This window comes from Semicossyphus pulcher, unplaced genomic scaffold (assembly GCF_022749685.1).
Source record: "Semicossyphus pulcher isolate SPU_LCO1_2020_fin unplaced genomic scaffold, fSemPul1.0.p SCAF_9, whole genome shotgun sequence".
NCBI classification, from domain to species: Eukaryota; Metazoa; Chordata; class Actinopteri; order Labriformes; family Labridae; genus Semicossyphus; species Semicossyphus pulcher.
This window is the reverse complement of record NW_027211770.1, coordinates 18,022,441-18,047,143: the sequence shown is the minus strand read 5'-3', so window position 1 is coordinate 18,047,143 and position 24,703 is coordinate 18,022,441. Positions and strand designations below refer to the sequence as shown.

General features: G+C 44.0%; 2 protein-coding genes across 2 annotated transcripts; one reads left to right on the top strand and one right to left on the bottom strand.

The window, feature by feature from the left end:
* The first annotated feature begins 435 nt into the window (after positions 1-435).
* Positions 436-12,809, top strand: nacad (NAC alpha domain containing). The gene is made up of 10 exons (XM_069655786.1): positions 436-550; positions 3,402-3,688; positions 3,804-9,177; positions 9,951-10,199; positions 10,751-10,842; positions 11,309-11,377; positions 11,528-11,674; positions 11,767-11,901; positions 12,006-12,128; positions 12,648-12,809. The coding sequence occupies exons 1-10, from the start codon at positions 466-468 to the stop codon at positions 12,660-12,662; spliced, it is 6,576 nt and encodes a 2,191-aa protein (XP_069511887.1). The 5' UTR covers positions 436-465; the 3' UTR covers positions 12,663-12,809.
* Positions 12,810-13,470: 661 nt separating this feature from the next.
* glipr2l (GLI pathogenesis-related 2, like) lies at positions 13,471-20,370 on the bottom strand. Its single transcript, XM_069656144.1, has 5 exons — positions 19,983-20,370; positions 19,335-19,443; positions 16,864-16,967; positions 16,398-16,475; positions 13,471-15,346 (listed from the first exon to the last, which is right to left on the bottom strand). The coding sequence occupies exons 1-5, from the start codon at positions 19,993-19,995 to the stop codon at positions 15,180-15,182; spliced, it is 471 nt and encodes a 156-aa protein (XP_069512245.1). The 5' UTR covers positions 19,996-20,370; the 3' UTR covers positions 13,471-15,179.
* Between the last annotated feature and the right edge of the window lie 4,333 nt (positions 20,371-24,703).

The following is a 24,703-nucleotide window of genomic DNA, read 5'->3' as shown; positions in this document are numbered from 1 at the left end:
GGGATACAGGAGAGGGAGGGGCGTGGGGAAGGAGGGAGGAGAGCAGGAACTGGGCATCAAGAGAGAATACTGCAGCTCCCTCTCAGATTCTGCACTCACACTCAGACACACATATGCAGATGAAGTGGATCATGAGGCTCTGAAAACACACGCCCACAACAGCAGCATCACTGCGCCGCACCACAGAGAGACAGAGTATACTCCCATCTCTCACTCTTTCTCTCTCTCTCTCTCTCTCTGTCTCATACAGAAACACACACACACACACACATAGGCAGACACGTGCTGCAGGGAAGATCTGAGTGTTGGGTCGCTGAGCATTCAGGTCCCCCCTCCCTCCCCTCCTTCTTCTTCTTCTTCTCTCTCACTCTCTTGCTCTCTCACTCCCTCTCTCCGTGTTCACCTTGTCTGTTCCGGCTGTATGGTTTATTGTTGCGTCAGAGCCAAAGAGAGCCAGCGAGAAGCATGCCGGGGGAGAGCACTCACAGATCGGTCCCCTCCGACAAGCATCCAGAGCAGGGAGCCGAGGAGACGGGGCTCCCCGGACCAGGTAGGACCTCTGGGGTTGGGGATGGAGAAGGAGGGAATGGTGCAGATATGATGGACGGCAGAGATCAGGACATAATGAAGAAAGGAGGATGAGCGGAGAGCTGCTAGGTCTATAGAGAGGGAGAGGAGAGGGGGGGGGGGGTTTGCAGGATGTAAAGCATGGCAGATGTACAGAGGATACTAATGACAGTGAAAGACGATCTGCTTTAAACTCCCATGTGGAGAAAAATCAATTTAATGCTGGATCATTTTTGTTGACATGTGCAGACTGAGTAAGCTGTGATTCAGCTGCATGCTAGCCTCCTCACTAAACTGCATGCTCCCTGATATAAGCAGCCTCCCCCAGACCTCCACCCAAGAACTCCTATAGCACTAAATCCCTCATATCAAACACTCTCTTCCATTATGCACCATTTATCTACTTAAACCTTCCTGTAAATGCCCTCCCTCCTCCATCCCACCCCCTCCCACCCCACCCTAACCCCGGCCTCCTCGCCTTCCATCACTCCTCCTCGTGCTGCCCCATCTTCGGCCCCCGTTGCCATCCCATTTGCATCGACATCCCTTCAGCAATTTTGCGGGATGTGAGAGCAGCGTACAGTGGCTCCTCCCTTCCCCCCTCCAACCTCAGGAACATGACACAGCAGCATGGCAGCACTCTGTAGGAGCAAACAAACACACCAGGCCTTTGTTACTGTAACCAACTGTTAATAACCTTGTCAGTTATCTTTCGTGTTGCTGCTCAGTATCTAAAGTTATGAAGGCATGAGAAAGTCGCCTCTGTCAGTTATTGCACTCAACATAGCCTTTAATGTGTACAGCACACTGTTACAGCCATGACGGTTATTAAGAAACCTCTCTGGCTCCACCTTAGAAATGTTCCTGCTTTAGCTTCATCATTGCCCTCGTCTGTTCTCAGGCTTGAAATTATTTTAAGCTTTCTTGGCCTGATTCTAGGTAGAGGAGGGAGGAGAGAAAATTGTTGGATGCTAACCTGTATTCTCGTACTTACTTGAGGTAAAAGAGAGATGTAATGCGGTTGAATGTGACTTAAAAAAGGAGGGCTACATGTAATAGACAAAGAGATATATGAGATTGTTTGGGTGTCTCCTTTTAGCAGCACAAACTGAGCCGTAGGTGAAATAGAAGCTCCCCTTTGGGCTGACAGGCCAACGCTGCAGCCTCTGTGACGCAGCTCCAGTCTGCTATGCTTGCTGCGGCCTGGTCCTGGTACAGCTAGCAGGGTGCTCGATTTCACTGTGTTCCCCCTGAGGAGACTCCCGGGCTGGGCCCGGCGACGGGATCAGAGGCAGACATCCACAGATTATTTGCAGCACTGAATCAGCAGCCAAGAGATGGAGACTGGCTGTTCTGCTAGCAGAAAAAAATGCATGTCACTGGGTTATTTAGCAGCCTAGCAAAACAGTTCTATAAGTCAGATATAACTCGGTTGTTGGATTTTTGTGGCCTGTGTATATGGCAACTGATGCTAGCTGCCTTTTTATTAGGAGGAAATAAGTACAATCACATGTTCAACATCCATTATAGACTTAACTGTACATAAGTGAGGAGCAGGAGTTGGCTTTTGTGCATGCTTATCTGTGCATCTTTTTGATTAGTGGCAGGTTTAGCCCCCGAGGCATGACTCAGCACGTACACAAACACACCTAGAGCTTATTATTGGGGCACCGATCATGCAGGACTAAGTGCTGATGACTGCATCCACCAGCACAACCACCACAGGCAGTGCAGGAGAGCAGTGAGGGAGGACAAGCAAAGTAGATACACAAGAGAGAGGAGCAAAGAGTCACATCTAAAAGCGAAACAAGGAGAGGCTGGTGTTAGGGGAAAACCAGAGTGATAGCAAAGGAAAATGAGCGAGGGAGACAAAGGAGGAGATACTGAACCGAAAATGAATTAGCAAGTGAGTGGTATATGTGTTCCTGGCAGAGCAAGTGTGTCTGTTTGTGTGTAAGGGTGTGTGTGTTTGTGGCTGGCACTGCACTGAGCCAATTGTGTGTTATAATGGCCAATCAGCATGTGGATTGAGGTCACTATGGCAATGGCCGAGATAAGAGAGCAAATGAAGGTTTTGTTCCTTCTCTGTGGGATGTGGAGCAAGATGTGTACATCACATCGTTTAGGGATGTTTTCTTGAATGTACGGTTTTGTGTCATGTCAATCCTTCATACTTAAATCATATAATGTAAGCAGTGGAACTGAAACAAGTGAATCCCTTCACCCTCCCTTATTTGCACATACACAAGAATCCCTTCGCTCACCCCTGACCCCATTTCCTTCATTTATCCTGTCATTTCCCCTCAGTGATCCCCCCTTTCCTGATGACAGTTATGAAGATGATAGCATGGACTAGTAGGGCAGAGAACACTGTAATTCAATAACAGTTCATTTTGCCTCGGGGAAATTTAGAATTTGTTCATGTAGATGCAGAAAGAAAGGGACAGAGTATCTTGGAAGGAAGCGTAAGATACCCTAGTGCTGTAAAGAAGCATTGTTTGAGTCTAGCTTCATAGTGAACAAGCAGAGTTATTCAGTTTAAAACAGCTTTAGTCCTATCTTCAGTCTTAGTTATTGTTTTGCTCTCCAAAGCCCTTTGCAGAGTATCATACAGAGCTGAGAGACATTTGGATCATTTACTGACTGGCATGTTAGTGACATTTGTTGTTGCTCGGCTCGCTCTGAGTTAGTGTGTGGGAGAGGAAAAGTGAAGTTCAAATGAGAAGATAAAACCTCTATTCTTACATTAAAGTAGGTGTAGCTTCGCACATTATGTCTGCTGGTCTCGGTGCAACTTCATCCCTTTACGTTACATCGCTTTTTCTGTTTTTCAGATATGACCAGACACCCGTCTACTGACTCCACCCCTAGTGACAGTGGCTCCACCCCTAGCGACAGTGGTTCCAGCCCTTCTCCTAGCACTCCTCAAAAGCTACTCCCAGCATGCAACTCTCCATTTGGACCACGGCTATTTCATGCAACGCCCAGCTCTTCTGGTACGCCAAGACCTCAACCCGAAGGCTCTGACCACCGCAACAACAACACGCCCAGATTGTCTGGAAAGTTGGGTGGACATGGACCGTGTGGCCGCCATGTTCCTGTTAAAATGGAGAGAATCAAGGTGTGAGTTATGTGTTAATGAGCATGGTTAAAACTTTGAATGATATGCTACCAGATGCATTTTAATGGTATACTAATGTGAACTTTAATATGTGTGTATAATGTGTTATTCCTAGGTCCTGACTGGTTCTGAGGTAGAGAGTGATTATCAAGAGCCACAGACCATTGACACAAGGGTGGTGATGGGTCAAGAGACACTGCTCAAGACAACAGAGATCCAGAAAGGGAGACTCCGGGCTGAGCCAAGTGATCTGGCTATCCCTCTGCCAAGCTTTTCAGATTCTCAGTCACAATCAAAAGAGACCAAGCTGGTAACCAGCAAAGAGGAAAGGGAACCTGAAAGCCCTCAAAAAGAGCAGGAGCAACAAAAAGAGCCTGTGCAGTCCTCAACCATACCCTCCTCTCATTTCCGCAGCCCCCTAAGCCCTTCCGCTTCCCCCCCGGAGCCAATCATAACTGATGGTAATTTGATAGAAAACCAGGAAGAGGGTCAAAACCTCTCTCACGATGAAGTGCCTTCCCTCTCTTTTTCTGAGCTGGCCTGTCCAGTTGCTTTGTCCTTCACTGAGCCAGCCTATGCTGTAGACCCACTACGTGTGGGTGTTCCCTCATCTCTTGACCCCGACCTGTACTATACTGCACCTTCAACCCCAATCAAGATGGCTTCCCGCTCCTCACACCTTAAACATCATTCATATCCTGGTTCTCCAGCCTGCCCGCTCTCCCCGGGCTCTCCCTCAGATAGCGAGGACCTTTGTTCTCCTCTCACGTCTCCTTCTGGCTCTTATATCACAGCAGAGGGAGGCAGTTGGGCCTCCTCTTACACATCTTCCACCTCCCCCTCAACTTCTCCCAACATGCTCCTCACAGAAGAAGCACAGGAGGCACCTGCTTGCTTTGTGGGCTCCTTATCAGAGATTGGAGATGAGGTTGCGGAGGAAAAGGGACGAGTTGGTCCAGAACGAGAGGAGGAAAGAGCAGGGGACTTCTGCCTGTATCGTCCTGATGATTTTGTCATGAATTCAAGGATGGCTTTAACAGGAACAGCGATCCTTGAGGAGGAAGAGGCTCTAAAAGGAGAGGAGATCAAGATATCCAGAGAAAGCTGTCGTCCTTGCTGGGTGACTGAGGATACATCCCCTCTGAGAAGTAGCAGCAGCCGTAGCAGTGACTCCCAGGAAGATGGGGGAGAATCTGAAAGCTCGCTCTGTCCATTGGAAGAGGCTGGTACAGGGAGAGGGGAGTTTGCTAGACCCATGCAGACTGGCCTTAAACTCCAACTCGAGGCATGTATGTCAGAGGAACATTATGGACAGATGGATGACCACCCAGAAGTACCCTCCACTGTCTTGACTCCTGACATGGAGAACATGACCATGGCCTCATCCAGCCATAGTCCTGACTCACCTGTCATCCCTCTGGATGCCTTCTGTCCTGGAGCCTTTGGAAGGCTTGGCCCAAGTTCTTTCATGCTTTCCCAGGCAGCCTGTGCTGATGATATACCAGAGGAGGAAAGGATGATCCCTGCCTCCCTCATCTCCTTTCCCCTCCACACCAGTCTTATTTTTAAGGCTGATTCAATGGAAATCACCCTCTTTCCCACAGAGGAAGAGAATGAAATAGTTAATGACAGAAATGAAGGAAAGGATGTTAATGCATATGCAGCAGGTGAGGAAGAAGGAGATGTTGAAGATGACGACGATGATGAAGATGATGATGATTATGATTACGATGACAATGACAATGGTGATGGCCATGCTAATGGTGCTGCTGACTGTGATGGCATTAGCGAAAATAAAGAAGATGATGACAATGACCACCATGATGATGCAGGTGAGGAAGCTAAGGTAGAGGTGAAAGTGGTAGAAGAGGAAGAAGAGGAGGAAGAAGAGGAGGATGATGACGATGATGAAGAGGAGTGTGATAGCAAAGCAGTGGAGGATAATTCAGATGAGGACAGCTCAGCATCCTTCCTTCACTCACTTTCAGAGACATCTATTAATGAGGGGTTGGACGAATCCTTCTGTTTCCAAGACGATACGGATGACTCATTAGATTCTGCCTCCTATAATGGGGAGGAAGATGAACGTCTGTACAGCACTGAAAGGCATGCACAGTCACTGGAACCATCAGCAGTGGATCCACTTGATCAGCCAGAAATCCAACCAGAACCTGCACAGGAGTCTACCACTGGAACAGATCAAAGTGAACCTTTGCACACACAACTTAGCAGTGATTTTTCTGAAGCCATTGCAGCACACCCAGCGCCCGAACCTCTGGACAAACCTAAACCCCCTGAATGTCAGTCAGACCCAACACTGGAATCTTCTAGTGGAATAGATCAAACAAAATCTGTACACACACAACTGAGCACAGACAAACCAGTGGATCAGCAGAAATCTATTCATGCAGAACTAATTCCCTCTCAACCAGAGTCCTCAAGCACAGGACAGTGTCCTCTGGACAGGGTTGACAGTGAGATGATGGATAACTCTGGTTCTTCCAACCCTCTTGAGCAACCTAAAGACAACCTAAATTGTCATCGCTCAACTACTCCTGTTGTCATTCACTCTCCATCTGACCCTGCAGCTGAGTTCCACATCTCTCCTCCTATTGCCACTTTCTCACAGGAGACCACAGACATTTACAGTTCAGTTCGGTTGGAAGAAATGGCTGAGGCAAAATCACAGAAGAAGGATGTTGGTGTGAAACAGAGCGATGATTATTCAGAGGCACAACCAAAAGAAGAAAGGGACTCTTTTAAATTGCTCATCAAGCCTCGTCATAATCAGTCAGAGAGCCATAAGACTGTAGGAGCAAGTAGACTCTTACTATCAAAGTCTTTCTCCAATAAATCTGATGTGCCTGGCGGTGCAGAGGCCATGTGTAGGTCCAGTTTTCACAGGGAGTCCGACATTGAACTTGACCAGAAGAATGGGAATGCATCAGCAGAGTCTGTGAGTGTGGAGTGTACAAGCATTGATTCAGGCCCTTCTTTGAATATAGCCACTGCAACCAATGACTTGAATAAAGGCGTTCTTCTTCTCTCATGTCCTAAAGACCCCAGCCCCAACCCAAGTAATATCCCTGTGTCTGCCTCTCCAGAGATAATCCCAGAACTTGCTGACAATCTGGTCCTGACCCCTGAACACTGCCCTGGTGATTCCGCCCAGGACAACCTGAGGGAGAACACCCTAAGTACTGAGGAAGGGGTACTGGGAGCTGTTGGATCCCCACATTCCCCACTTGCTATCTCCCCCAAAAGGGAAAACTCAGAAACAGACACAAGCAGGGAGATGGGTCCTGGAGCTGGAGCATGGTGTGACAACAGGATGGGGCTCGGACTCCATCTAGGATTAGGGGCTGAGTTTGGAGTCTGGGGAGCCGGGGAGTCTTTGTCCCTGTCATTGGGGAAGAGGTATGACTTAGAGCCAGAGAGTCTGCTAATGTGTGACACAGAGGGCCAAAGCACACAAAGGGCACTGGCTCCCACCATGAGCAGTGAAGTGTGTAAAGATTATGACAATGTTCTGGGTTCTGTTCTGGATGAAGAAGATAACAACCATCTGTCTGGAGAAAGGGAACGGATGGTGGTTGAAGAATTGGTAGGAGAAGGGGCTTCTGAGTCCAACTTGGCGCATTGGAAGTCCATTGAGGAGATCTCAGAAGCAGGGGGAGGAGAAGATGGAAGCTCCAGATTCCCAGAGGATGATGTCAGTAATCTAAATCCAGACCATAATGGAGATAACACAGACACACAAGTACAAGACCCCTGGAAGAATTCTGACAATAACAATGACTCTGCCTTTGACTCCTTGGAAGTAGCCATGTGTGGAAATTTGAATGCTCTATCAGAGGAAGTGAGACCCCAGAGTGTCAATGTCAGTGTTAGAAAGTCTGTGTCTAATATTCCACTTGAGGAGATGCCACCTCAGGTTTCTGACACAATTCCTGATGAAGACAGACAACCAACTGACGGATCCATAAACCAGAAATCAGACAAAGCACAGGCACCACCCCCAAAAGAAGGTATCTTTAGCAATCCCGAGTGTCAAACAATCCCTCCAGAGAGTAATGCACCATTTTCTTTGCTACATGGTTCCTTTGGTTCCTTTTCTCCTAAATCTAAATCTAACAAATCTAGACCAAGTAGAGCCTGTCCAGACAAGATGGAAAATTCTGGTTCTCAGTCAGAGATGGTGGAGCCTCTGACTGATGGCCATAAAAAAGGTGAAGTCAGTCCTGTGACTGACAGACTTGTTGTTGAACCAAAGACTACAGATGCCTTTAGTGGACAGCAGTGTGTTGTTTGCAACTCAGGGGAAGAAGATGAAGAAGAAAAGGCAGAAGAGGACGCAAAAGAGAGAGGTCGAGGGAAAGATATGAGGAACAAAAAGGAAAGAAAGACCTCTCCTGCACAGAACAACCCAGAGCACTTTGCATGTCACACACCTAAAGGGGAACTTTGCACAGATAAACCAAATGTTGCCAAGAAAGGGAGGAGAGGGAAGCAAAACAAACACAGGGCATCCCAGACAGGCGGCCATGCTGACTCTAGCCCTGAAATTGTGGAGGATCCAAAGAAACCTTCTGTTCCCTTAAATACCACAGCAGATGGATGGGCAAAGGGAGTCGCAGACAATTCTGAAACTGAGATAGGCCAAAAGGCCAACAACAAAACTTCATCGTCAGACTGTCAATTGAGGACATCTGGGACAGACAAAGCTGAATCTGATTCACAGAAACAGGCGGTTTCCAATCCTATTCCTGATGTCAAAGGTCCTACCCATGGATACTGTAAATCATCTACGCATACCCCACACAACCTTAATGTTGTGATGGCAAGGAACCAAGAACTACATCAGAAACAGGAAGTCCTTGATAACAGACCCCTATCTGATGGTCAGAGAGGAATCAGAGTGGATATTAATGACAACAACATAGATACTGGCCACAGCCCACCTGCCCAGGAAATTATATCATGCTCTCTGACTCCAATCTCTTCCTCAACATCTCATGTTTCCTCCTCTCCCCCTTTACCTTGTGCCTCAAATGACCCAGAGGATAATCTTCCCACACCTGTGCAGGAATCCCAACCTGTCATCTCAGCTCAGCAGGAGTCTCCACTGCCTATGAGCCACACCTCCCCTACACTTTCCTCCACCTCCCCAACAACACAACAAGCCCCTAATTCCCAATTTCTTCCCAACAACAACCTGCAAGAGGTCACTGTTGTCCTTTATACATCATCTACATCTACCACAAGTGTCTCTTCACCCTCATTCTCCACTGCCTTGCCATTGAGCCTGTCACAGCCTACCCAAGAATCATCTTCACCTGGGTCTGGGAGTCTAGATCCAGCAAGTGTTCCAGACTCTATTTCCTGTCCCCAATCTCAGTCCCACTCTGAGTCTCAGCCTAATCTCAACATCCAGGCTCACAAACAAATCAAGCAGGGTCACACGTGGAGCACACAAGACAGGTGCAGAGGTGAGCATAAAAAATTATGGCTTGCTAAATTGATATGCTGTGTGATACACTCTAATACCCTTTTCTCACCGGAATTAGCACGTTGACGTGGGTTTTTCAGATCTGGGACAACCCGCTTATAGATGCTGATTGTCTCTTTTCCTATTGCCAGTGGAGTATACTGCTTTTCGTCTCTTTTCTGCTGCGTCACCGCCTGACGTTACAAATGGGCAAGAGACAGGGTTAGTAAACAGTGAAGATGTCACGGTGGTTAGGTCTTTCTTGTATCTATTACTCATTGGTTCTGTGTATTAAACACGGCGGCAACAAATTTGGAACTATGTTCGAGCGCTGCTCGGACGGAGACGGGCAGAATTTGTAGCTGAGATGACAAGGAGTCGCACAAGTTACCGTCGGAGCATAGCATCGCGCCAGAAAGGGGTAGGAGATAGGCGTTTCGACCTGTTTTGTGTTCCCATCAATGGCGATCGGAGCCGAGGCGATAATTACCCGGGTCTACTGCAGAGTCATTTGACCTGAGTCTGAATAACGGTTATAGCCTTTCCCACTAGTAAAAAAGCCAGGTGTTAGCAGGTTTTTTGACTTAGTGGGAAAGCGGCTTCAGTGATTGTTTATCCTTTTTTTAATCCATTCTGGCAAAAGGTGCTTTGCACCTTAGAATCCCCCCCCTCTTAAAAACAAAACACCAAAAAAGTGGCAAAAAGCTTTTAAAAATAAAGTGTGATAGGAGCTTTCTGATACGTACCTGGCTAATTAAGTAATGTCTCTTTAAGGTCCCAGTTTGGCTGAGGAAGATACTGACAGTGAAGATGATGGTGGACTGCCACCACGTGGTCACAGATTCCCGCCCAGAGGAATTGCTGGAAACAAAAATGGATATACGCAGAAAGAGTCAGGTCCATCCAATCAACGGGAAATACAACCTTTCTCTGCCCACCAAATAACCAACAGACAGTCAGGCTGTCCAATCAACCACAGTCACAAGATGTCTGAAGAGATCAACCTGCCCTTCAGAAACAATTGTAAGTTGTCTCTGACCTCCTATTGGACATAACAATCGGGATAAGGAATCCCCAAAATGTATTTTCATCTTTGTTAGACTGCACCCTATTTTCTTTCTGCCTTATTCAACTCCTCTTTCTGTTTCTAAACCTAGTAACCCAGTTATTGTCATTCTGTTTTACATTTCAATATAAATATATAGCAAAGGACAGAAGAGCTTTGAGTGGCTGTGCTTTTATGAGATTGAGATGTAACATCACAGGAAACGTAAATTCTCTGCATCGTTGAAAACACAAGTGTCCTTTTGTTTTCAATACCACATTTCATACAGTATAATGTAGAAATCCCAAAGTATAGAGATATAATTACATTTATTTTCCATAGGCTAATTGAATTCCATGGAGTTGATTAGATGAGCTTTTGTTTTTTTTAATGAACACTCTTCATCAGCATCGCACTAATTAGATAAATTCACTAATGCTCTCATTACTGCTACTATGGTGATTAGTTTCTATGGAAATACGGATATGATACACTTCACTTACATGTTGTTGAATATGTGCTTGTGTAGGCTCCATATTGACTTCCTGTAATGAGTCTGAGAGTGAGGGGTCAGTGCCTGAGCTGGAAGAGCCAGAGCCACTGAGACCGTCAGAGCCCCAGGTCAGTCTGTTTATGCTGCTTATTGGATGCTATCTTCCCCTGTGCAGAGTTCCCATGTCTTTTGTTAATTAAAAAATAATACTGATTTATTAAAACCTCTTTTTATGTTTGTATTCCACCGAGTTTTATGCCTGATAAATACTTACTACTTGTAATTGGCCCTCTGCATATTAGTAGCCATGGTGTACTAGCTTCTTTTTGCTCCTGCACTTCTGAGAGACAACCTGTCGTTGCCCTATATGTTGTATTTTATACTTGATATAGTTTCAGTTTCAGTTTCATGTTGTTACTGATATTGCTATAAGCATAAAATGAATCAATTTCTGCATGTGCAAGAAAAAAAACGGCTTGAAAGAAAGCAGTGAAGTCCTGCCTTGGTGTCACTTTTGGTTGATTGGCAAAAAATCATATATGGCAAATTTAAACTTACATTAATTGTTAATTTTTAAATTGTGTTTTTCTTTAGTCCATCTCCTCTCCAGATGAAGGGCTGAACAGACCAAAACAGAGCCGCAGTGAGAAGAAGGCCCGCAAGGTCAGACTAATAGCAATATAAAAATAAAGTCATATAGTTATCAGAGATTTAACGAAAACTGATTATGAAAGCTGTTGTTGTATGCATTTAATAATGTGGTTTTATTTAGCTAGTCTTTCTCACTCTCTCTGCTGTTATATGTGCATGTAGGCCATGTCTAAACTGGGTCTGAAGCCGGTCCATGGTGTGACCAGAATCACCATTAGGAAGTCCAAGAGTATCTTGTTTGTCATCAGCAGACCAGATGTGTTCAAAAGCCCCGCGTCGGACATTTACATTGTATTTGGAGAGGCAAAGGTACGTTTCTTTCTTTCTTCTCATTCAAGCAGGCTTCAATACATTTATTGTATTAGCTCTCAACCTCCCTCTCCTCTCTCCTCTCCTCTCAGATTGAGGACCTGTCTCAGCAGGCTCACAAAGCGGCTGCAGAGAAATTCAAGGTGCCTGTGACCTCTTCTCCGCTGGCTCCTCCTGTCCCACCGAGCCTCACCATCAAAGAGGAGAGTGAAGAGGAAGAAGAAGAGGTACTCTCAGTCTAAAATAATGTTCCTAATGTCATTGCAGTTAGTTATTTCTGTTGTTAACTTCACATCTCTCTCTGTCTTTGTACTTTCTTTCTGTACATCAGGTGGATGAGGGAGGTCTCGAGCAGAGGGACATCGAGCTGGTGATGGCTCAGGCCAACGTGTCCCGAGCCAAGGCCATCCGTGCACTGAAACACAACAAGAATGACATTGTGAATGCTATCATGGTAAGGAGGAAGGGGGGAGCTGGAGAGAAAGAGTGAGCGGGTAGAGGGAGGGGGGGCAGATGGTGAACTAAATAATGAGTCATAGCTAGTGAGCAGGAGACTGCGTGGAGGGGGGGTGAGAGGAAAGGAGAAAGAGTGGAGGACAAATGGCAAGTAGAATTTCTCCCCAGTAACTGAGCAACCTCTACAGTTCTGTAGGTCATCAGTGTGGGTTGATGACCACTGGGGGGCAGCAACAGCTCACACTGAGATAACCGAGTCGTTGTGACGCAGATGATTTTTACTTGATGGGTTGGGAATATAGATTCAACTACCGTAAGATTCCTAGTAAAAGTTGACTCTACAAAAGAAGCATTTCATACTGTAAAACCCAGAGTATCCCAGTGTGTCATAATCTAGTTTGATAAAAAATAATCAACAGTATTTATTTCACCTTATATTTTCAATTATAGTTTTCAGTGTTTTACCTACTGTGCAATTCTCACTTTAATCTCTTCTCTCTCCCTCTCTGCCACGTAGGAGCTGACCATGTAAATGGCGAGGAGGATTTGACCCCTGACCCCCTCCCACTGCCTATAAAGCCTAAATGCCACTGACTCTTCTGTATCGCTGCTACTGTATGTTGCATCCCCAGTATCTGCTAAATAAAGTCTGTTCCAACGTGGGCTGTGCCTGCACTGAGAGATTGTTTATGCTGTTCGGATTGCAAATGGTCTGCTGGAACTTGTTTGAACATTAGGAGCAGCACAGTCCTTCACATTCTGCAGTTTCAAAAGGCAGATATCTCATTTTCTGAATTTATCTACCAACTCTTTTGCTTTTTAAAATGTTTCACTTTTCCAATCCTAAAAGCAATGGTTAAAAATCATACTGTATGTAAACATAAAATCAAAGTTTTACATGGTTTTGAATGTGTAGGGGCCGTATGTGATAGGAGTAGGAACCTGCTATCGTGTCTTAAAGTCTTGATTTATGTGGTCTAAAAATCCATCCATCCATCCATTATCTATACTGCTTATCCTGTTCAGGGTCGCAGGGAGGGCGGAGCCTATCCCAGCTGTCATTGGGGGTACACCCTGGACTGATCGGCAATCAATCACAGGGTCGACACGCAGAGACAAACGACCTTTTCGCGCTCACACACACACACACATACGGCCAATTTTAGAGTCACAGATGAACCTAACGAGCTTTGGACTCTGGGAAGAAGTCGGAGTACACATGCACAGGGAGAACATGCAAACTCCACACAGAAAGGCCCACATCGCCCGAATTGGGATTCGAACCAGGAACCTTCAAGCTTTGAGGCGACAGCGGTAAGAGCCATCTAAAAAAAGAGTTTAATGTATAAGGCTTGCTACATCAGCACATACTACTCAAGGACTTGATGAAATAGACAAAAGTTTCAGGTTATGGCATTATGAAAGAAACATTGCAAATACGCCACATTGCTATATTATCATTAAATATACAGTTCTTTTAATGTTTTGGAGGCAGTGTTCACATATTAAAGCTCCTGTGAGGAGTTTTTCACTGGTTATGAAACAGACTGAAATTAATTCTGATGACTCTATATGAGCTACAAAATCAAACCAGACCATCAGCGACAAGATTGATTATTTCTGTATAGTTATTTTTAATGCATGAAACCGCTGGTTGGGGGGTAGGTGTCAGACAAAGCGATTAACTGCACACTGCCTTTGTTTACATTGAACAAGGGCAAAAATTTAGATACACATGACTGTTAAAGAAAGCAGGATGAGAGTTTTTGTTAAAAAACCTCTTAAAGTAATAATCTCAAACTTTTTCCTTTAAATAAATGTCTCTGAAGGCACGATCTATCACCGATTGAGCCTATGGCCATTTGCAGTATATCTTATTTTTATGGACTGGGTGTCTGAGGCAACATTGGCCGAAAAAATCAAGTGGCGCCCAGTTAATGACGCGTTTTCCATCACCAAGCAGTGGTTGGTCTGCCAGAGAGGGTAGGCGGAGCTAAGTGGCGGCTTTTCCAGTTTCTTTAAGCATTGTGAAAATCCAAAGAAAAAGAAACAAATTTGACGCTCAGATGAAGGCAAACAGTCTTTAAACAAAAACGAGGAAAATCAAGAGTTAGAGCCATGACAAAGGGAGCCAGCCGTAGTCGTCTGGTTAAATTGGGACATGTGTTCCCATAATCGTCGATTATTGCCGGTGGGTGGTGCTCAAGATCACGAAACTGAAATATTCGAGATTGTATCTTTAAGCATGTATAGGATAAAATAAGCAAAGTGAAAAGAGGTACGGCTTTGTCCACAGGGGGGCGCCGAAATCAACACGAAATACAGGAGCTTTAAAGAAATACTTTGTGCTATTAAAGGAGTGTTTGGACCCAAAAGGTTTGTGCAAATCTCAGAGATCTTCAGACCTTTATTACCAACTTTGGAAAAGAAAAATCTCATTGCTCAGTTAGTCATTAGTCTGTGTTTACTTATACAACTGCTTACATTGTCCAGAATGTTCTTATGTTAGTCATCCTCCAGAGTTAAACTTTCCCACTGTGCCATACTCAAATGTCACATTTAAAAACAACAAAAACATTATGAAGTGTCACTTTTTTCCCTTCTGTTTCTCACTCTCCTGTAATGTCACAACACGGATGATGCAAGGGTGCTCCATCAGATGCCAAATACATCAGTCCTGTCCCTATCACTGACTTAGTTCCCATCCTTACATAAATGCAGAGGCTGTGATGTTTTTCAGTGCTTGAAATAGCAAAGTGTTGCTATATTAAATGAAATACTGTCAGGCAATGGAAAAGAATCAAGGTTATGAAATCTGGAAGGTTTTGTTAGCAAGGTCAAACAATAATGCTTCTTTCATTTTAAAGACAGCGTCACACTGTCATCTCATAAAATCCACACAAGATAGTCTCTCTCTCTCTCTTCAAGGCAAGAAGTGGTGCTCTCCTGAGAATCCCCCGTACCGGTGCAGGCAGATAACTTCAGACTCTCCTGAAAAATTGAATAAACGCCTTCGGGCTCGAGTCCACTGTTGGGGAAGTAGACATCTTTAGGTGCTGGTTTTAGCTGGGAGGACGTTGTTCTCAAAGTGTCCCTGGTTAGTCACATTCCCAGCTGGGAAGTATCTCGCCACCACGAAGGAGGAACCGTCCGATGCTTTGGCCTTACCCACACCCAGCTTTGTGGTGCTCTTCCACACCATCGCTGTGAAGTGGCCTGGGATGGTGAGTGAAAAGAGGAGAAATTAAGGGCATAGAAAGCAGGAGAAACTAGAGTGTGAGTGAGACTGTTAGGACATGGCTGAAGCTAAGTACACATGGCTTTAAGTTCCTCTAAATATTTACAGATTTAGGAATCTTATTCCCTCTCGTACTCAGTCCCAAACCGCTGCTCTCGCCCTGCACGCTCTTTCTCTTCAAAGAAACTTTAGATGAATCAGTGAAACACTCTGATGACGAGTTGTCTGCCTCATGTATGATTAAGGTAACCAGAATCTGAGCCCATAGAAAACCATCTGGAGGAACCAGGTTAGAGAGGAAATGACACAAGGTCTGAGGACAGATAGAGAACTGTAATTTAACCCCAGTTTTCTCATAGCTGGTCACTGAGTCAGAGAGTCACACTCTGACTGACCCAAGTGCTAGGGGGGCCATATATAAATCCCATATATAAGCATTGATAACTAATTTGAGAGGACATACACTCGATTACTTTTTAAAACGCCCAAAATGAATAATTTATTTACTGTTGCTTTAGTGAAATGTAGTTTCAAAACTCAATGTCCTAAAAACAGTAGAGTCTTTCAGTTACTTGCCATCCAAGTACCTGCGCATAAATTGGGATGCCATTAAAGTAAGGGGAAGAAAATAACGGAGCTGGCACATGTTTTTTTTACCCAAACAAAAATATAACTAATATAACTAATATAACTTCTGTGAATAATAATGAGGCCTCTGCAAGTTCCTCTCAGTTTATGTGTGTTTATATAGAGGAGAGCATGTCGAGATAGCAAGCACATTCATTGATATAATTCAATCAGGATGGGCCTGCTATAGATTAATTGATTATTTAACAAATTGTTACGGTTCTAAATTATTAAGCATAGCCATATTGTAATAAATTAATGTTGTAAAAATTCTTGATTTATAATTCAATCTTTTCGCCCTGTTTGTTGTTATTATCCTGCAGGGCAGATGAGGCTTCCCACTGACTGAAATATTAAAGGAAGTGAGAGACAGGCGGACACACACTCTCGTATAAATCTCACCAGTGCCGGAGGAGAATCCAGGACGGTTGAAGTTGTACTGTTTCACTTCTTCATACCAGCGGTCAGTCACATCCTTCCCTGCGCGTGTAAAGGACGAAGAAATCAGTCGTGTGTTCGTACATATTGATCAGAATGACAGCAGTGTAGGAAGGCTGCACCCCGGAGCTATATATCTACTGTAGCTTTGTTCATTTTGTCACCCAGTGCTGCACTGTAGGAGATATTTTATGAATCACACAGTCCTGCGCTGACATACTTCTGCAGTGAGTCATGGTGTCTCGAACACAGTGGGAAAGTAGAGGGGAAATAGATCCCAGCTGTTCACTTTAAGGGGCTTCAATGGGGGGGATGTGTCGTCTTAGATTGTATATCTGTGTATAAGTATCTCAGGAGGGTCCCAAAGACAGAATATACATACAAATCTGGTGGTTTGAGTAAGTGTCTCTGCTGTGAGTATAAGCTATACCTGATTGATCATAGGAGGCCCACGCCAGGTTCTCTCCACAGCTCCCCCTGCTGGACTCCACACTGTGTTTCAGGATCCGTGTGCTTGCCAGACTCTCAGCATAACTATGATAAAAAATTAAAAAAAAGTTGTGGTAACTGAATGTTGCAATAGACTTCTCCATTTATAATCCTGCTATAAAACCCTCTCCTGCCCTGGAGAGACTGCTGCTGTGAGTGTTGAATACACCTTAAAAGCTTTAAAAGATTTGGCTTTCCCAGAAGTCTCCACCCTCCAGTGTAAACAGTGAAAATCCTCACTTCAGAGCTTGTATCTAGTGTCAATATGCAAGGTAGGCACGGGGAACAGTTTGTCTAACAGCTTTTGGGTTTATACTATAACTGGTTGAACGAGTGTAAGGGGCTTATGCAATAATTCCATAGACTAATTACATGTTGCAAAGTGTATCTCTACAGTGACAAAGCAGTACATGCTTATCTATTTGTTTGATGAAGATTGACTTTGTTTCATGACATCATTTACCTACATTTACAATCAAGGGCCTGAATACAAGGGTCAACATCTTGGCTTGATAGTATCTGATTATTGACTTCAACCTTTATAAGCAATCATGTGACGACCAGGTTGACTTATTCACTCTCACAACACCAAAGAAGATAAAACCAGGCTGGTTGTGTCCCTTCTTAGAAGAGTTATGATCACTTTACAAGTTAAACTTTATCTTCTAAAATACAAGTCCAGTGAGTTTTGTACTTTATTTGTTGGATTATGTTTTAAATCCAAACTTTATCTACAAATTACTCTTAACATATGCAGCTATAAATAAGCACATGATGCTTTAACTTGAACAGTGGAAGACATGATATAACCCGACATGATAAACTGTTTTTTGTTATTTTTGATCCATCGGTTGTTGAGCGGTAACAGATATTTTCCTTTAACTCATATAAACAATCCTACATATAAACAGAATACAGGATTAAAAAAAACACCCACATTATTAGCGGTACAGGAAGACTGCCTCTTATTTTGAAACACATTTTGACATATTAAAGCTCCTGTGAGGAGTTTTTCGCTGGTTATGAAACAGACTTAGAATTAATTCTGATGACTCTATATAACCTACAAAAGCAAACCAGACCATCAGCGACAAGATTGATTATTTCTATATAGTTATTTATAATGCCTGAAGCTGCTGGTGGGGGGTAGGTGTCATACGAAGTGATTAACTGCACGCTGCCTTTGTTTACATTTTTCAGGACAGAATTTTAAAGTGAGTGATACACATGACTGTTAAAGAAAGCAGGATGAGATTTTGTGAGGTTTTTGTTAAAAACCATTGCTTAAAGGGGCCTTTTCATTGATTTTCTGTCATGCTATTATGAGGAGCTAATGCCGTTATGGTAGAAAAAAAAAAGTAATTTGGCTCTGTGCCTTTAGAGGACGCTATCCGCTTCTCCAATGGGCCCTGGAAAACCTCCACCAGACTATGCAAAACGCGTCATCTGGCGGAGGCCAGGGAGCTCGCTAAACTACACTTCCTTTATCTAGGACGCCCGCCTCCGATGTCATGTCAAAATTGTCAGGTTTGAAATGTAGACTGCAGACCTGAAGATTTTTTCAGTATATTCTTGTCGTATACCGCTCTGAGCCATTGCCTGCAGCGATCGATATCCTTGACTGGAAAATGGTAGTATGTCACTCCAGCATGTCTCTCTGACCGTTTCTTTCAGAGGGAGGGGCGCAATGCATGCTGGGTGTTGTAGGACTGTAGAATGGGCGAAACCACTGGGACTTTGTCCACAGCTATGGCGCCAATTACAAATATTATTGCTTATTGATTACGCCAGCTTTGACTGACAGTGGCTTTTTCAAGGGGTGAATTGCTCCTTTAAGCATGTACAGGACAAAATCAGCAAAAGATAAGAGGTACGGCTTTGTCCACAGGGGGCGCCAAAAGCAACACAATCCGAAAGTTACTCACAGGAGCTTTAAAATCATTGAAAGAATAAGCATAATTTTTTCTTTACCAATACTTTTTTGTGGTTTTAATGTGACTTTACATTTCCATATGTGTTCCAACATGAAATTAAAGGTGATTTAGAAGCACAGTGTTGCTGCTTTTACTGCACCATCAAACATGCAGCAGGAAATGGACTGTAAGTCATCCCAGACAGTCGCCTCCATCCTCCCTTACAGCTCTGATCAACTATGCATTCCCTCAACATACTAAATAGTGTTTGTTTTGTATGAATCATAAAGCTGCAATTAGTGGCAACAAATTGTCAACACAACTTGTAATCACAATGAAAACAAACCAAGACCCTCAGTGTTGTATTATATTGTGCCGTTATTTGACTCGACAGGCCTGGCTGAACTGTCAGTGTTATCCAGAGCAGGCTGACAATGACTAGTGTGCGTAGTCGTCGCTAATTAGGCTTCTAATTTAATCTGTGTGTGCATTCACCCACCGGGTTGCCTCTTTGCTCAGCTTGCCGCTCATCTTCAGTGGAGGAGCCTGGTGCTTCCTCCTGAACTCATTATGGCACTGCAGCACCTCGTCAGTAAACTCCTTGGAGGCTGAGAGACGTACAGGGTGGACAGAGACAGGAGAGGCAGAGGAGACGTGATGATGCAACGTGAAGATTCATACATGTCTGCAGAGTCAAAACAAGAGCTGATATCTGAGGAAGAGTTTGAAGGCCGGCTGACCTCAGACAGTGAGTACAAATCAATGACAGATGATGGAGCAGAAAACGTCATCCACACAACCCCCCCTTCTGCCTGGTGCCTATCACTCACTGGCCTTTTCATACGTCTAACAATCTGTTGAGTGCTCACACAATGGGCGCATTGAAATAGCCACACAGACACAATACAATTACAAAAGCTGGCAGCCTCTACTCAGCATGCTGCAAGATGGATCTTAGCTCAGGATCAGTAAAATGTTTTGTAATCGCACAATTTAACTCATGTTTGTGCGTACTTTGTCCCTTTTTCAAAGCTAACAAACACACACACAGTAAGAAGCACACACACGGTTCCATGGGGCAAAGTTCTAACTCACACCAAATTGCTACAATAAGAGTTGAAATCTTCAGGGTGCAGTTTCCACTTACCTGACTTTCCCATGCTGCTGATACAGGAAGCCTTCAGTTAGATCAGCGCAGAGCGAAAGCAGCCTCTCCTCTTTCTTGTTTTCTTCCTCTCCGCTGCCTCTCCCTCTCTTCTCTCAGCGCTGTCTTTCTAACGCTGATGCTTTCCAACAGCTGCTAACGCCTTTATTTCCATCAATTCCTCTCATTCCACCTTCAACTTACAGCAGTTGTGCAAAGTTCCTCTTTAGCAATTTATCCGGATGTGAAGCTCATTACGCAACATCCGCCTTTCTATGAAGTTTTCTCTCACTTCATTGAACTGAACCTGCCTCTATCGCTCGAGGCCACACGCCCTACTATCTGTCTGTCTGCATGCCCTGTGTAAGCACACACCCACTCCGTCTTAACAGTACATTCCCACTAATGAAAGGGGAGCCCCTGCACTAGTTGGTGACATCATCTTTGTGAGACACACGCCCATATATGGTTCTAGTGTGGATTCTTGTGTTCTGTGACTTGGTCGCCAGGGAGAATGTTACTCCTGGCAACTGTAGCAGGACAATGGCTGCATCACAGTCCACACGGTCATGATGCAGCAGTTTGAGGACAATAGCAAACCCTGACACACTGAAGACCAACCAGTGCACACATCACATGACGCTTGCTTCTATTTCTGCACTGTCCTACCTTTCACTTTCACTTAAGCATCAAATTACTTCTCTCATAAAGACTTAATAGGGGACTCCCCACCTCCATCTTTCACTTTCTTTAGTAACTTCTGGATCAATAAGTTTCCTCCAATACACCCAACTGTAAATGAGTGATTCCTTTACCTCCATCCTGGACAAAAAAGTACTGATTGAACCGTTTCCCAACTGCAGTTGACACACAGGGAGAGGCAGAATTGCCATCCATCATGCTGCAGAGAAGCTTTCTGCTATTTGTTTTGTCTGTGAGAGGTATGCTTCCTCCTGTGCTTTAATGGTATTTCCGTACTGGGATAGTTATCAATTCAAATAAATTATTTGACACCTGCTTTAACAAAAGGAAGAATGGATTAGCTCATATTTTTCTGTGCATCTCATCACTCAGCTTTTGAGATTTGCTCTGCCCCCCTTGTGCAGGCTACAGCTCATATAAAGAATGAGGAAAAATGCCCTTTTCCTTACACCGGTTAAATCAATAAGACTTCATTGTGTCAGCAGCAAAGTGCTCTGATGAAGCTGTTTACGACGATGCAGCAGAATGCTGAGGATTTCTACTCTAAGCTCTAAATGTTAGTTTTTCCACATTATATTTGGCATGGAAAAAAGGTTCTTTAAAGAGGGGGAATTATGCAGTTTCACATTTTAAGACATATATATAATTTTACAATGTTGGATGTCCAAACTAAATGTGGGTGAAGTTTCAAATCTGTAGGTAAAAGTATGTTGGAGTAATCCCCTGCTAAGAAAGTCTCATTCTGCAGGCTGCTGTGAACGCCAGGTTTCAGACAGACTTCTCCAGACACTTCCCTTTGTGATGTCACAAAGTGGAGGAACTCTATATTTGGGCATTTCCTGACCCCGGCACAGTTCAAGGACACACCCACCCAGCAGCTCAGTCTGCCTCATAATTTTTTTTTTTCACTCCACCACTCTGCTAAACGGCTCTGCTCATCAAGTTGGTTAAGAATGTCTTGGAGAAAGTGTTTCTTTGGCTGTGAAGGAAAGACGTCAGTGTTTATTTCTCAGAAGGACAAAAGCACCAGACATTCATTTCAAATCCAAAAAGTGAAGTACTCTTTGCTGACCATAGGGTAGGAGGCATGCCTCAAGCACTGAGTTCTGCCCCTTGGCAGGCTTTGGAGAGCTGGCCAATCAGAAGAAAGTGGGCTTGTAGGGGCGGGGTTTCTTAAAGGGACAGAGCTGACTGAATCGTTTCAGGCAGAGGCTGTATGAGGGCCTGTACAGAGCACCAGTGTGACAAACAGTTTTTTTCACTGTAAATTATGCAAAGCTACTCCACAGGTATCACAGAGTGAAATATGATGCTAGAAATTAGCATAATACCCCCTTTAAACTGTGACTTAAGAAATACATCTTTTATTTGAGTCCTTAAAGAATTAAGAATAGAGGATTCATAAAGTTGACACTGTTTGTGTTAATTCCTAAATGAAAAACCTATTCAAACAAATGTTAGATCAGTGTGATACCTCAGTGTTAGTAGTTATATGATTAGTGAAGACAGAAATGGTAAATACATGCCATCTGGATGTATGTACGCACCTATACTTTTTTCCCCCCCTGCATAAGTCAGTGTCCCAGATGGGCCACCCCAGTCAAAAAGTCTAGACACACCCCTGTTGTTATAAGCACAACACATAGGTGCAGGGCAATCAGAAAACAGTAGCAAGGAAGAGAAGAAGAGCCGGCACACTTGCTCAATGCTCAAAAAGTTTAATAGGCTAACACAATGTTTTGAGGCAATGGCCTTCTCTGCTTCGAAAACAACTCACAGTCCCATCAGCCTCAGCTGTGTGCTGTGTTAAGCGCTAATTAGCTAGTTTTAGCACCCTAACACAATGAACATCATTATAGCGGTAATGTCACTGACAGCATTTTGCCATATTAGCTTTAGCATTGAGCTCAAACCTCTGCTTTGCAGCCTCACAGAGCTCCTAGTGCTACTGTAAACTCTTCTACATCTCGTTGAGTCTTTTTGTCTCGTCACATTTTGTAATACTTACTGTCTTGGCAGCTGATGCAGCGATTCATGCTGTGAGTTCAATAAATCATGATTCAAAGACAGCCTGATAAATGAGTCACATTAAGCTGAATGCCAGTTTGCAAGTACAGAGTCAACTTCAAAGAGGATACAACATTTAGCTTTTTATATAACTTCTTTAATCATCACGAGGCAACCTAAAAAAAAAAGACACCTAAAGAAGCCACATAATCACTGCCTGATCCGATGACTCATCAGTGCAAACATCACAGAGTGTCAAAGAAGGGGAAGTTTAACACATGATGCTGTACGGGACAGAACACACTGCGGTTACAAGAAGACAATCCCACTGACTGAAAGACGGTTTGTGTGCGTGTGTGAGAGAGAGAGAGACATTGCTCAAGCAAGTCCCCTCTCAGCATGTCTTTAAAACAACATTTAAAACCACATTTGAATAAATATTATGTTTAAAGTCTTTCTTAATAAATGTGCTATTGTATTTCACCAGAAACAGGACGTCCTCATTTAGTCTGTGTTGCTTGATAGCCCACTGTTGGTGATATAGGACTGTACGTGTGCGTGTGTGTGTGTGTGTGTGTGTGCGTGAGCCAGTTTTGTGATTCATTTTTAATGACTTGTCATTTTTGGTGGCAAAAAAAAAAAAAATGAACCCAGAGATTCTGTGACATCACATCAATCATCCGCTCATGTATACATTCATTTCCTAATCATAAAGTCTCCATACAAACTTTAAATACATTAGAGCCATTGTCCGTACACTGCTGCTGTAACTAACAGCTGAAAATGAGCTCTGTCTTTCATTCATCCTCTTTTTTTCCCCCTATAAGACCTACAAGGACGAGTCTTTTCTGAGATCACTTGGACTTATTCATGACTCTTTAACTGTCATCAGTATAACATAATGTGGTGTGGATAGAAGCTTGTCAGATAACACATAAGTCCCTCAGTGACAGTGTAGTCTGATATTGATGCATTGGAATGAAAGAAGCATGAGCTGAAATAAAGCAGGACACCCTCCATCTATGATCCTTTTAAGTGTAATTATCTCATTCGCCACAAGGTGGGACTGTTAGCAAAGACACTGAGCGAGGATGTGGCTGGACTATTAGTCACACTAAGTGCAACTAATGACATCTTAGTTTCATAATATGAGTGGACATGATGGGATTCATGTGAAAAGTCAAGCCACTTGATTTCTCATTAGCTGGATAGTGCAATCTTAACAAATTGATTTCCTCCCTGCCTCCTCCTACCATCTGCATCGTGATGGGACCGGACAGCTGCAAGAAGACATTTACATAGTGGTCTTGAGACACTGAGACTTTACAGCCATACATCTTCATTCATACTAATTGAGATGGCTGCAGAGTGTGCGGATTTGTGTGCATCTGTGGTGTGAATGTGTGCAGATGAGTGCGTGCGCGTGCGTGTGCGGCGGGAGGGATGGTGGAGTAATTTATAGAGAGAGCCCCTTTTAGAGGGACAGTACAGACATCGATCCATGCAGATATTACATCATTTATCTCTGCACATTGGCTATATGTGCTGTACTTATTGCTTGGCTCCCCTCCCTGACAGCTGCGACATCGTTCTTCGCTTCTCCTCTCCTCCCCATTACTTTCCCTCTGTCTCTCATCCCCTCCTCTTTCCCCTGCAATCTGTAATTTTCATTTTTTCCCTCACCTGAAGCCCCTAATGAAAATCTTCCAGCGGATCCCTTATGAAAAGAAAGAAACACCAAATTCTTTCTGGGCCAGGAATAATTTTCCACCCCAGTCGTGACTGAAGTGAATGTGGATTTATGGCGACAGAAATGTGAAATAACTCTTACAGGGGCTGTAAGTGCACTTAGTTGCATATAATTTCTCTTTAGGGCTCCCAGGAGGAAGGTGAGGACTTTTTAATAACTCCTTCCATTCACCTCCATCCTCATTAAGGGGTCTAGTTGACTGAAAAAGGAGAGATCTGCAGAGCCGGTGCTGAGAGGATTGATCTCAACAGAAAGAAAGGGAAAG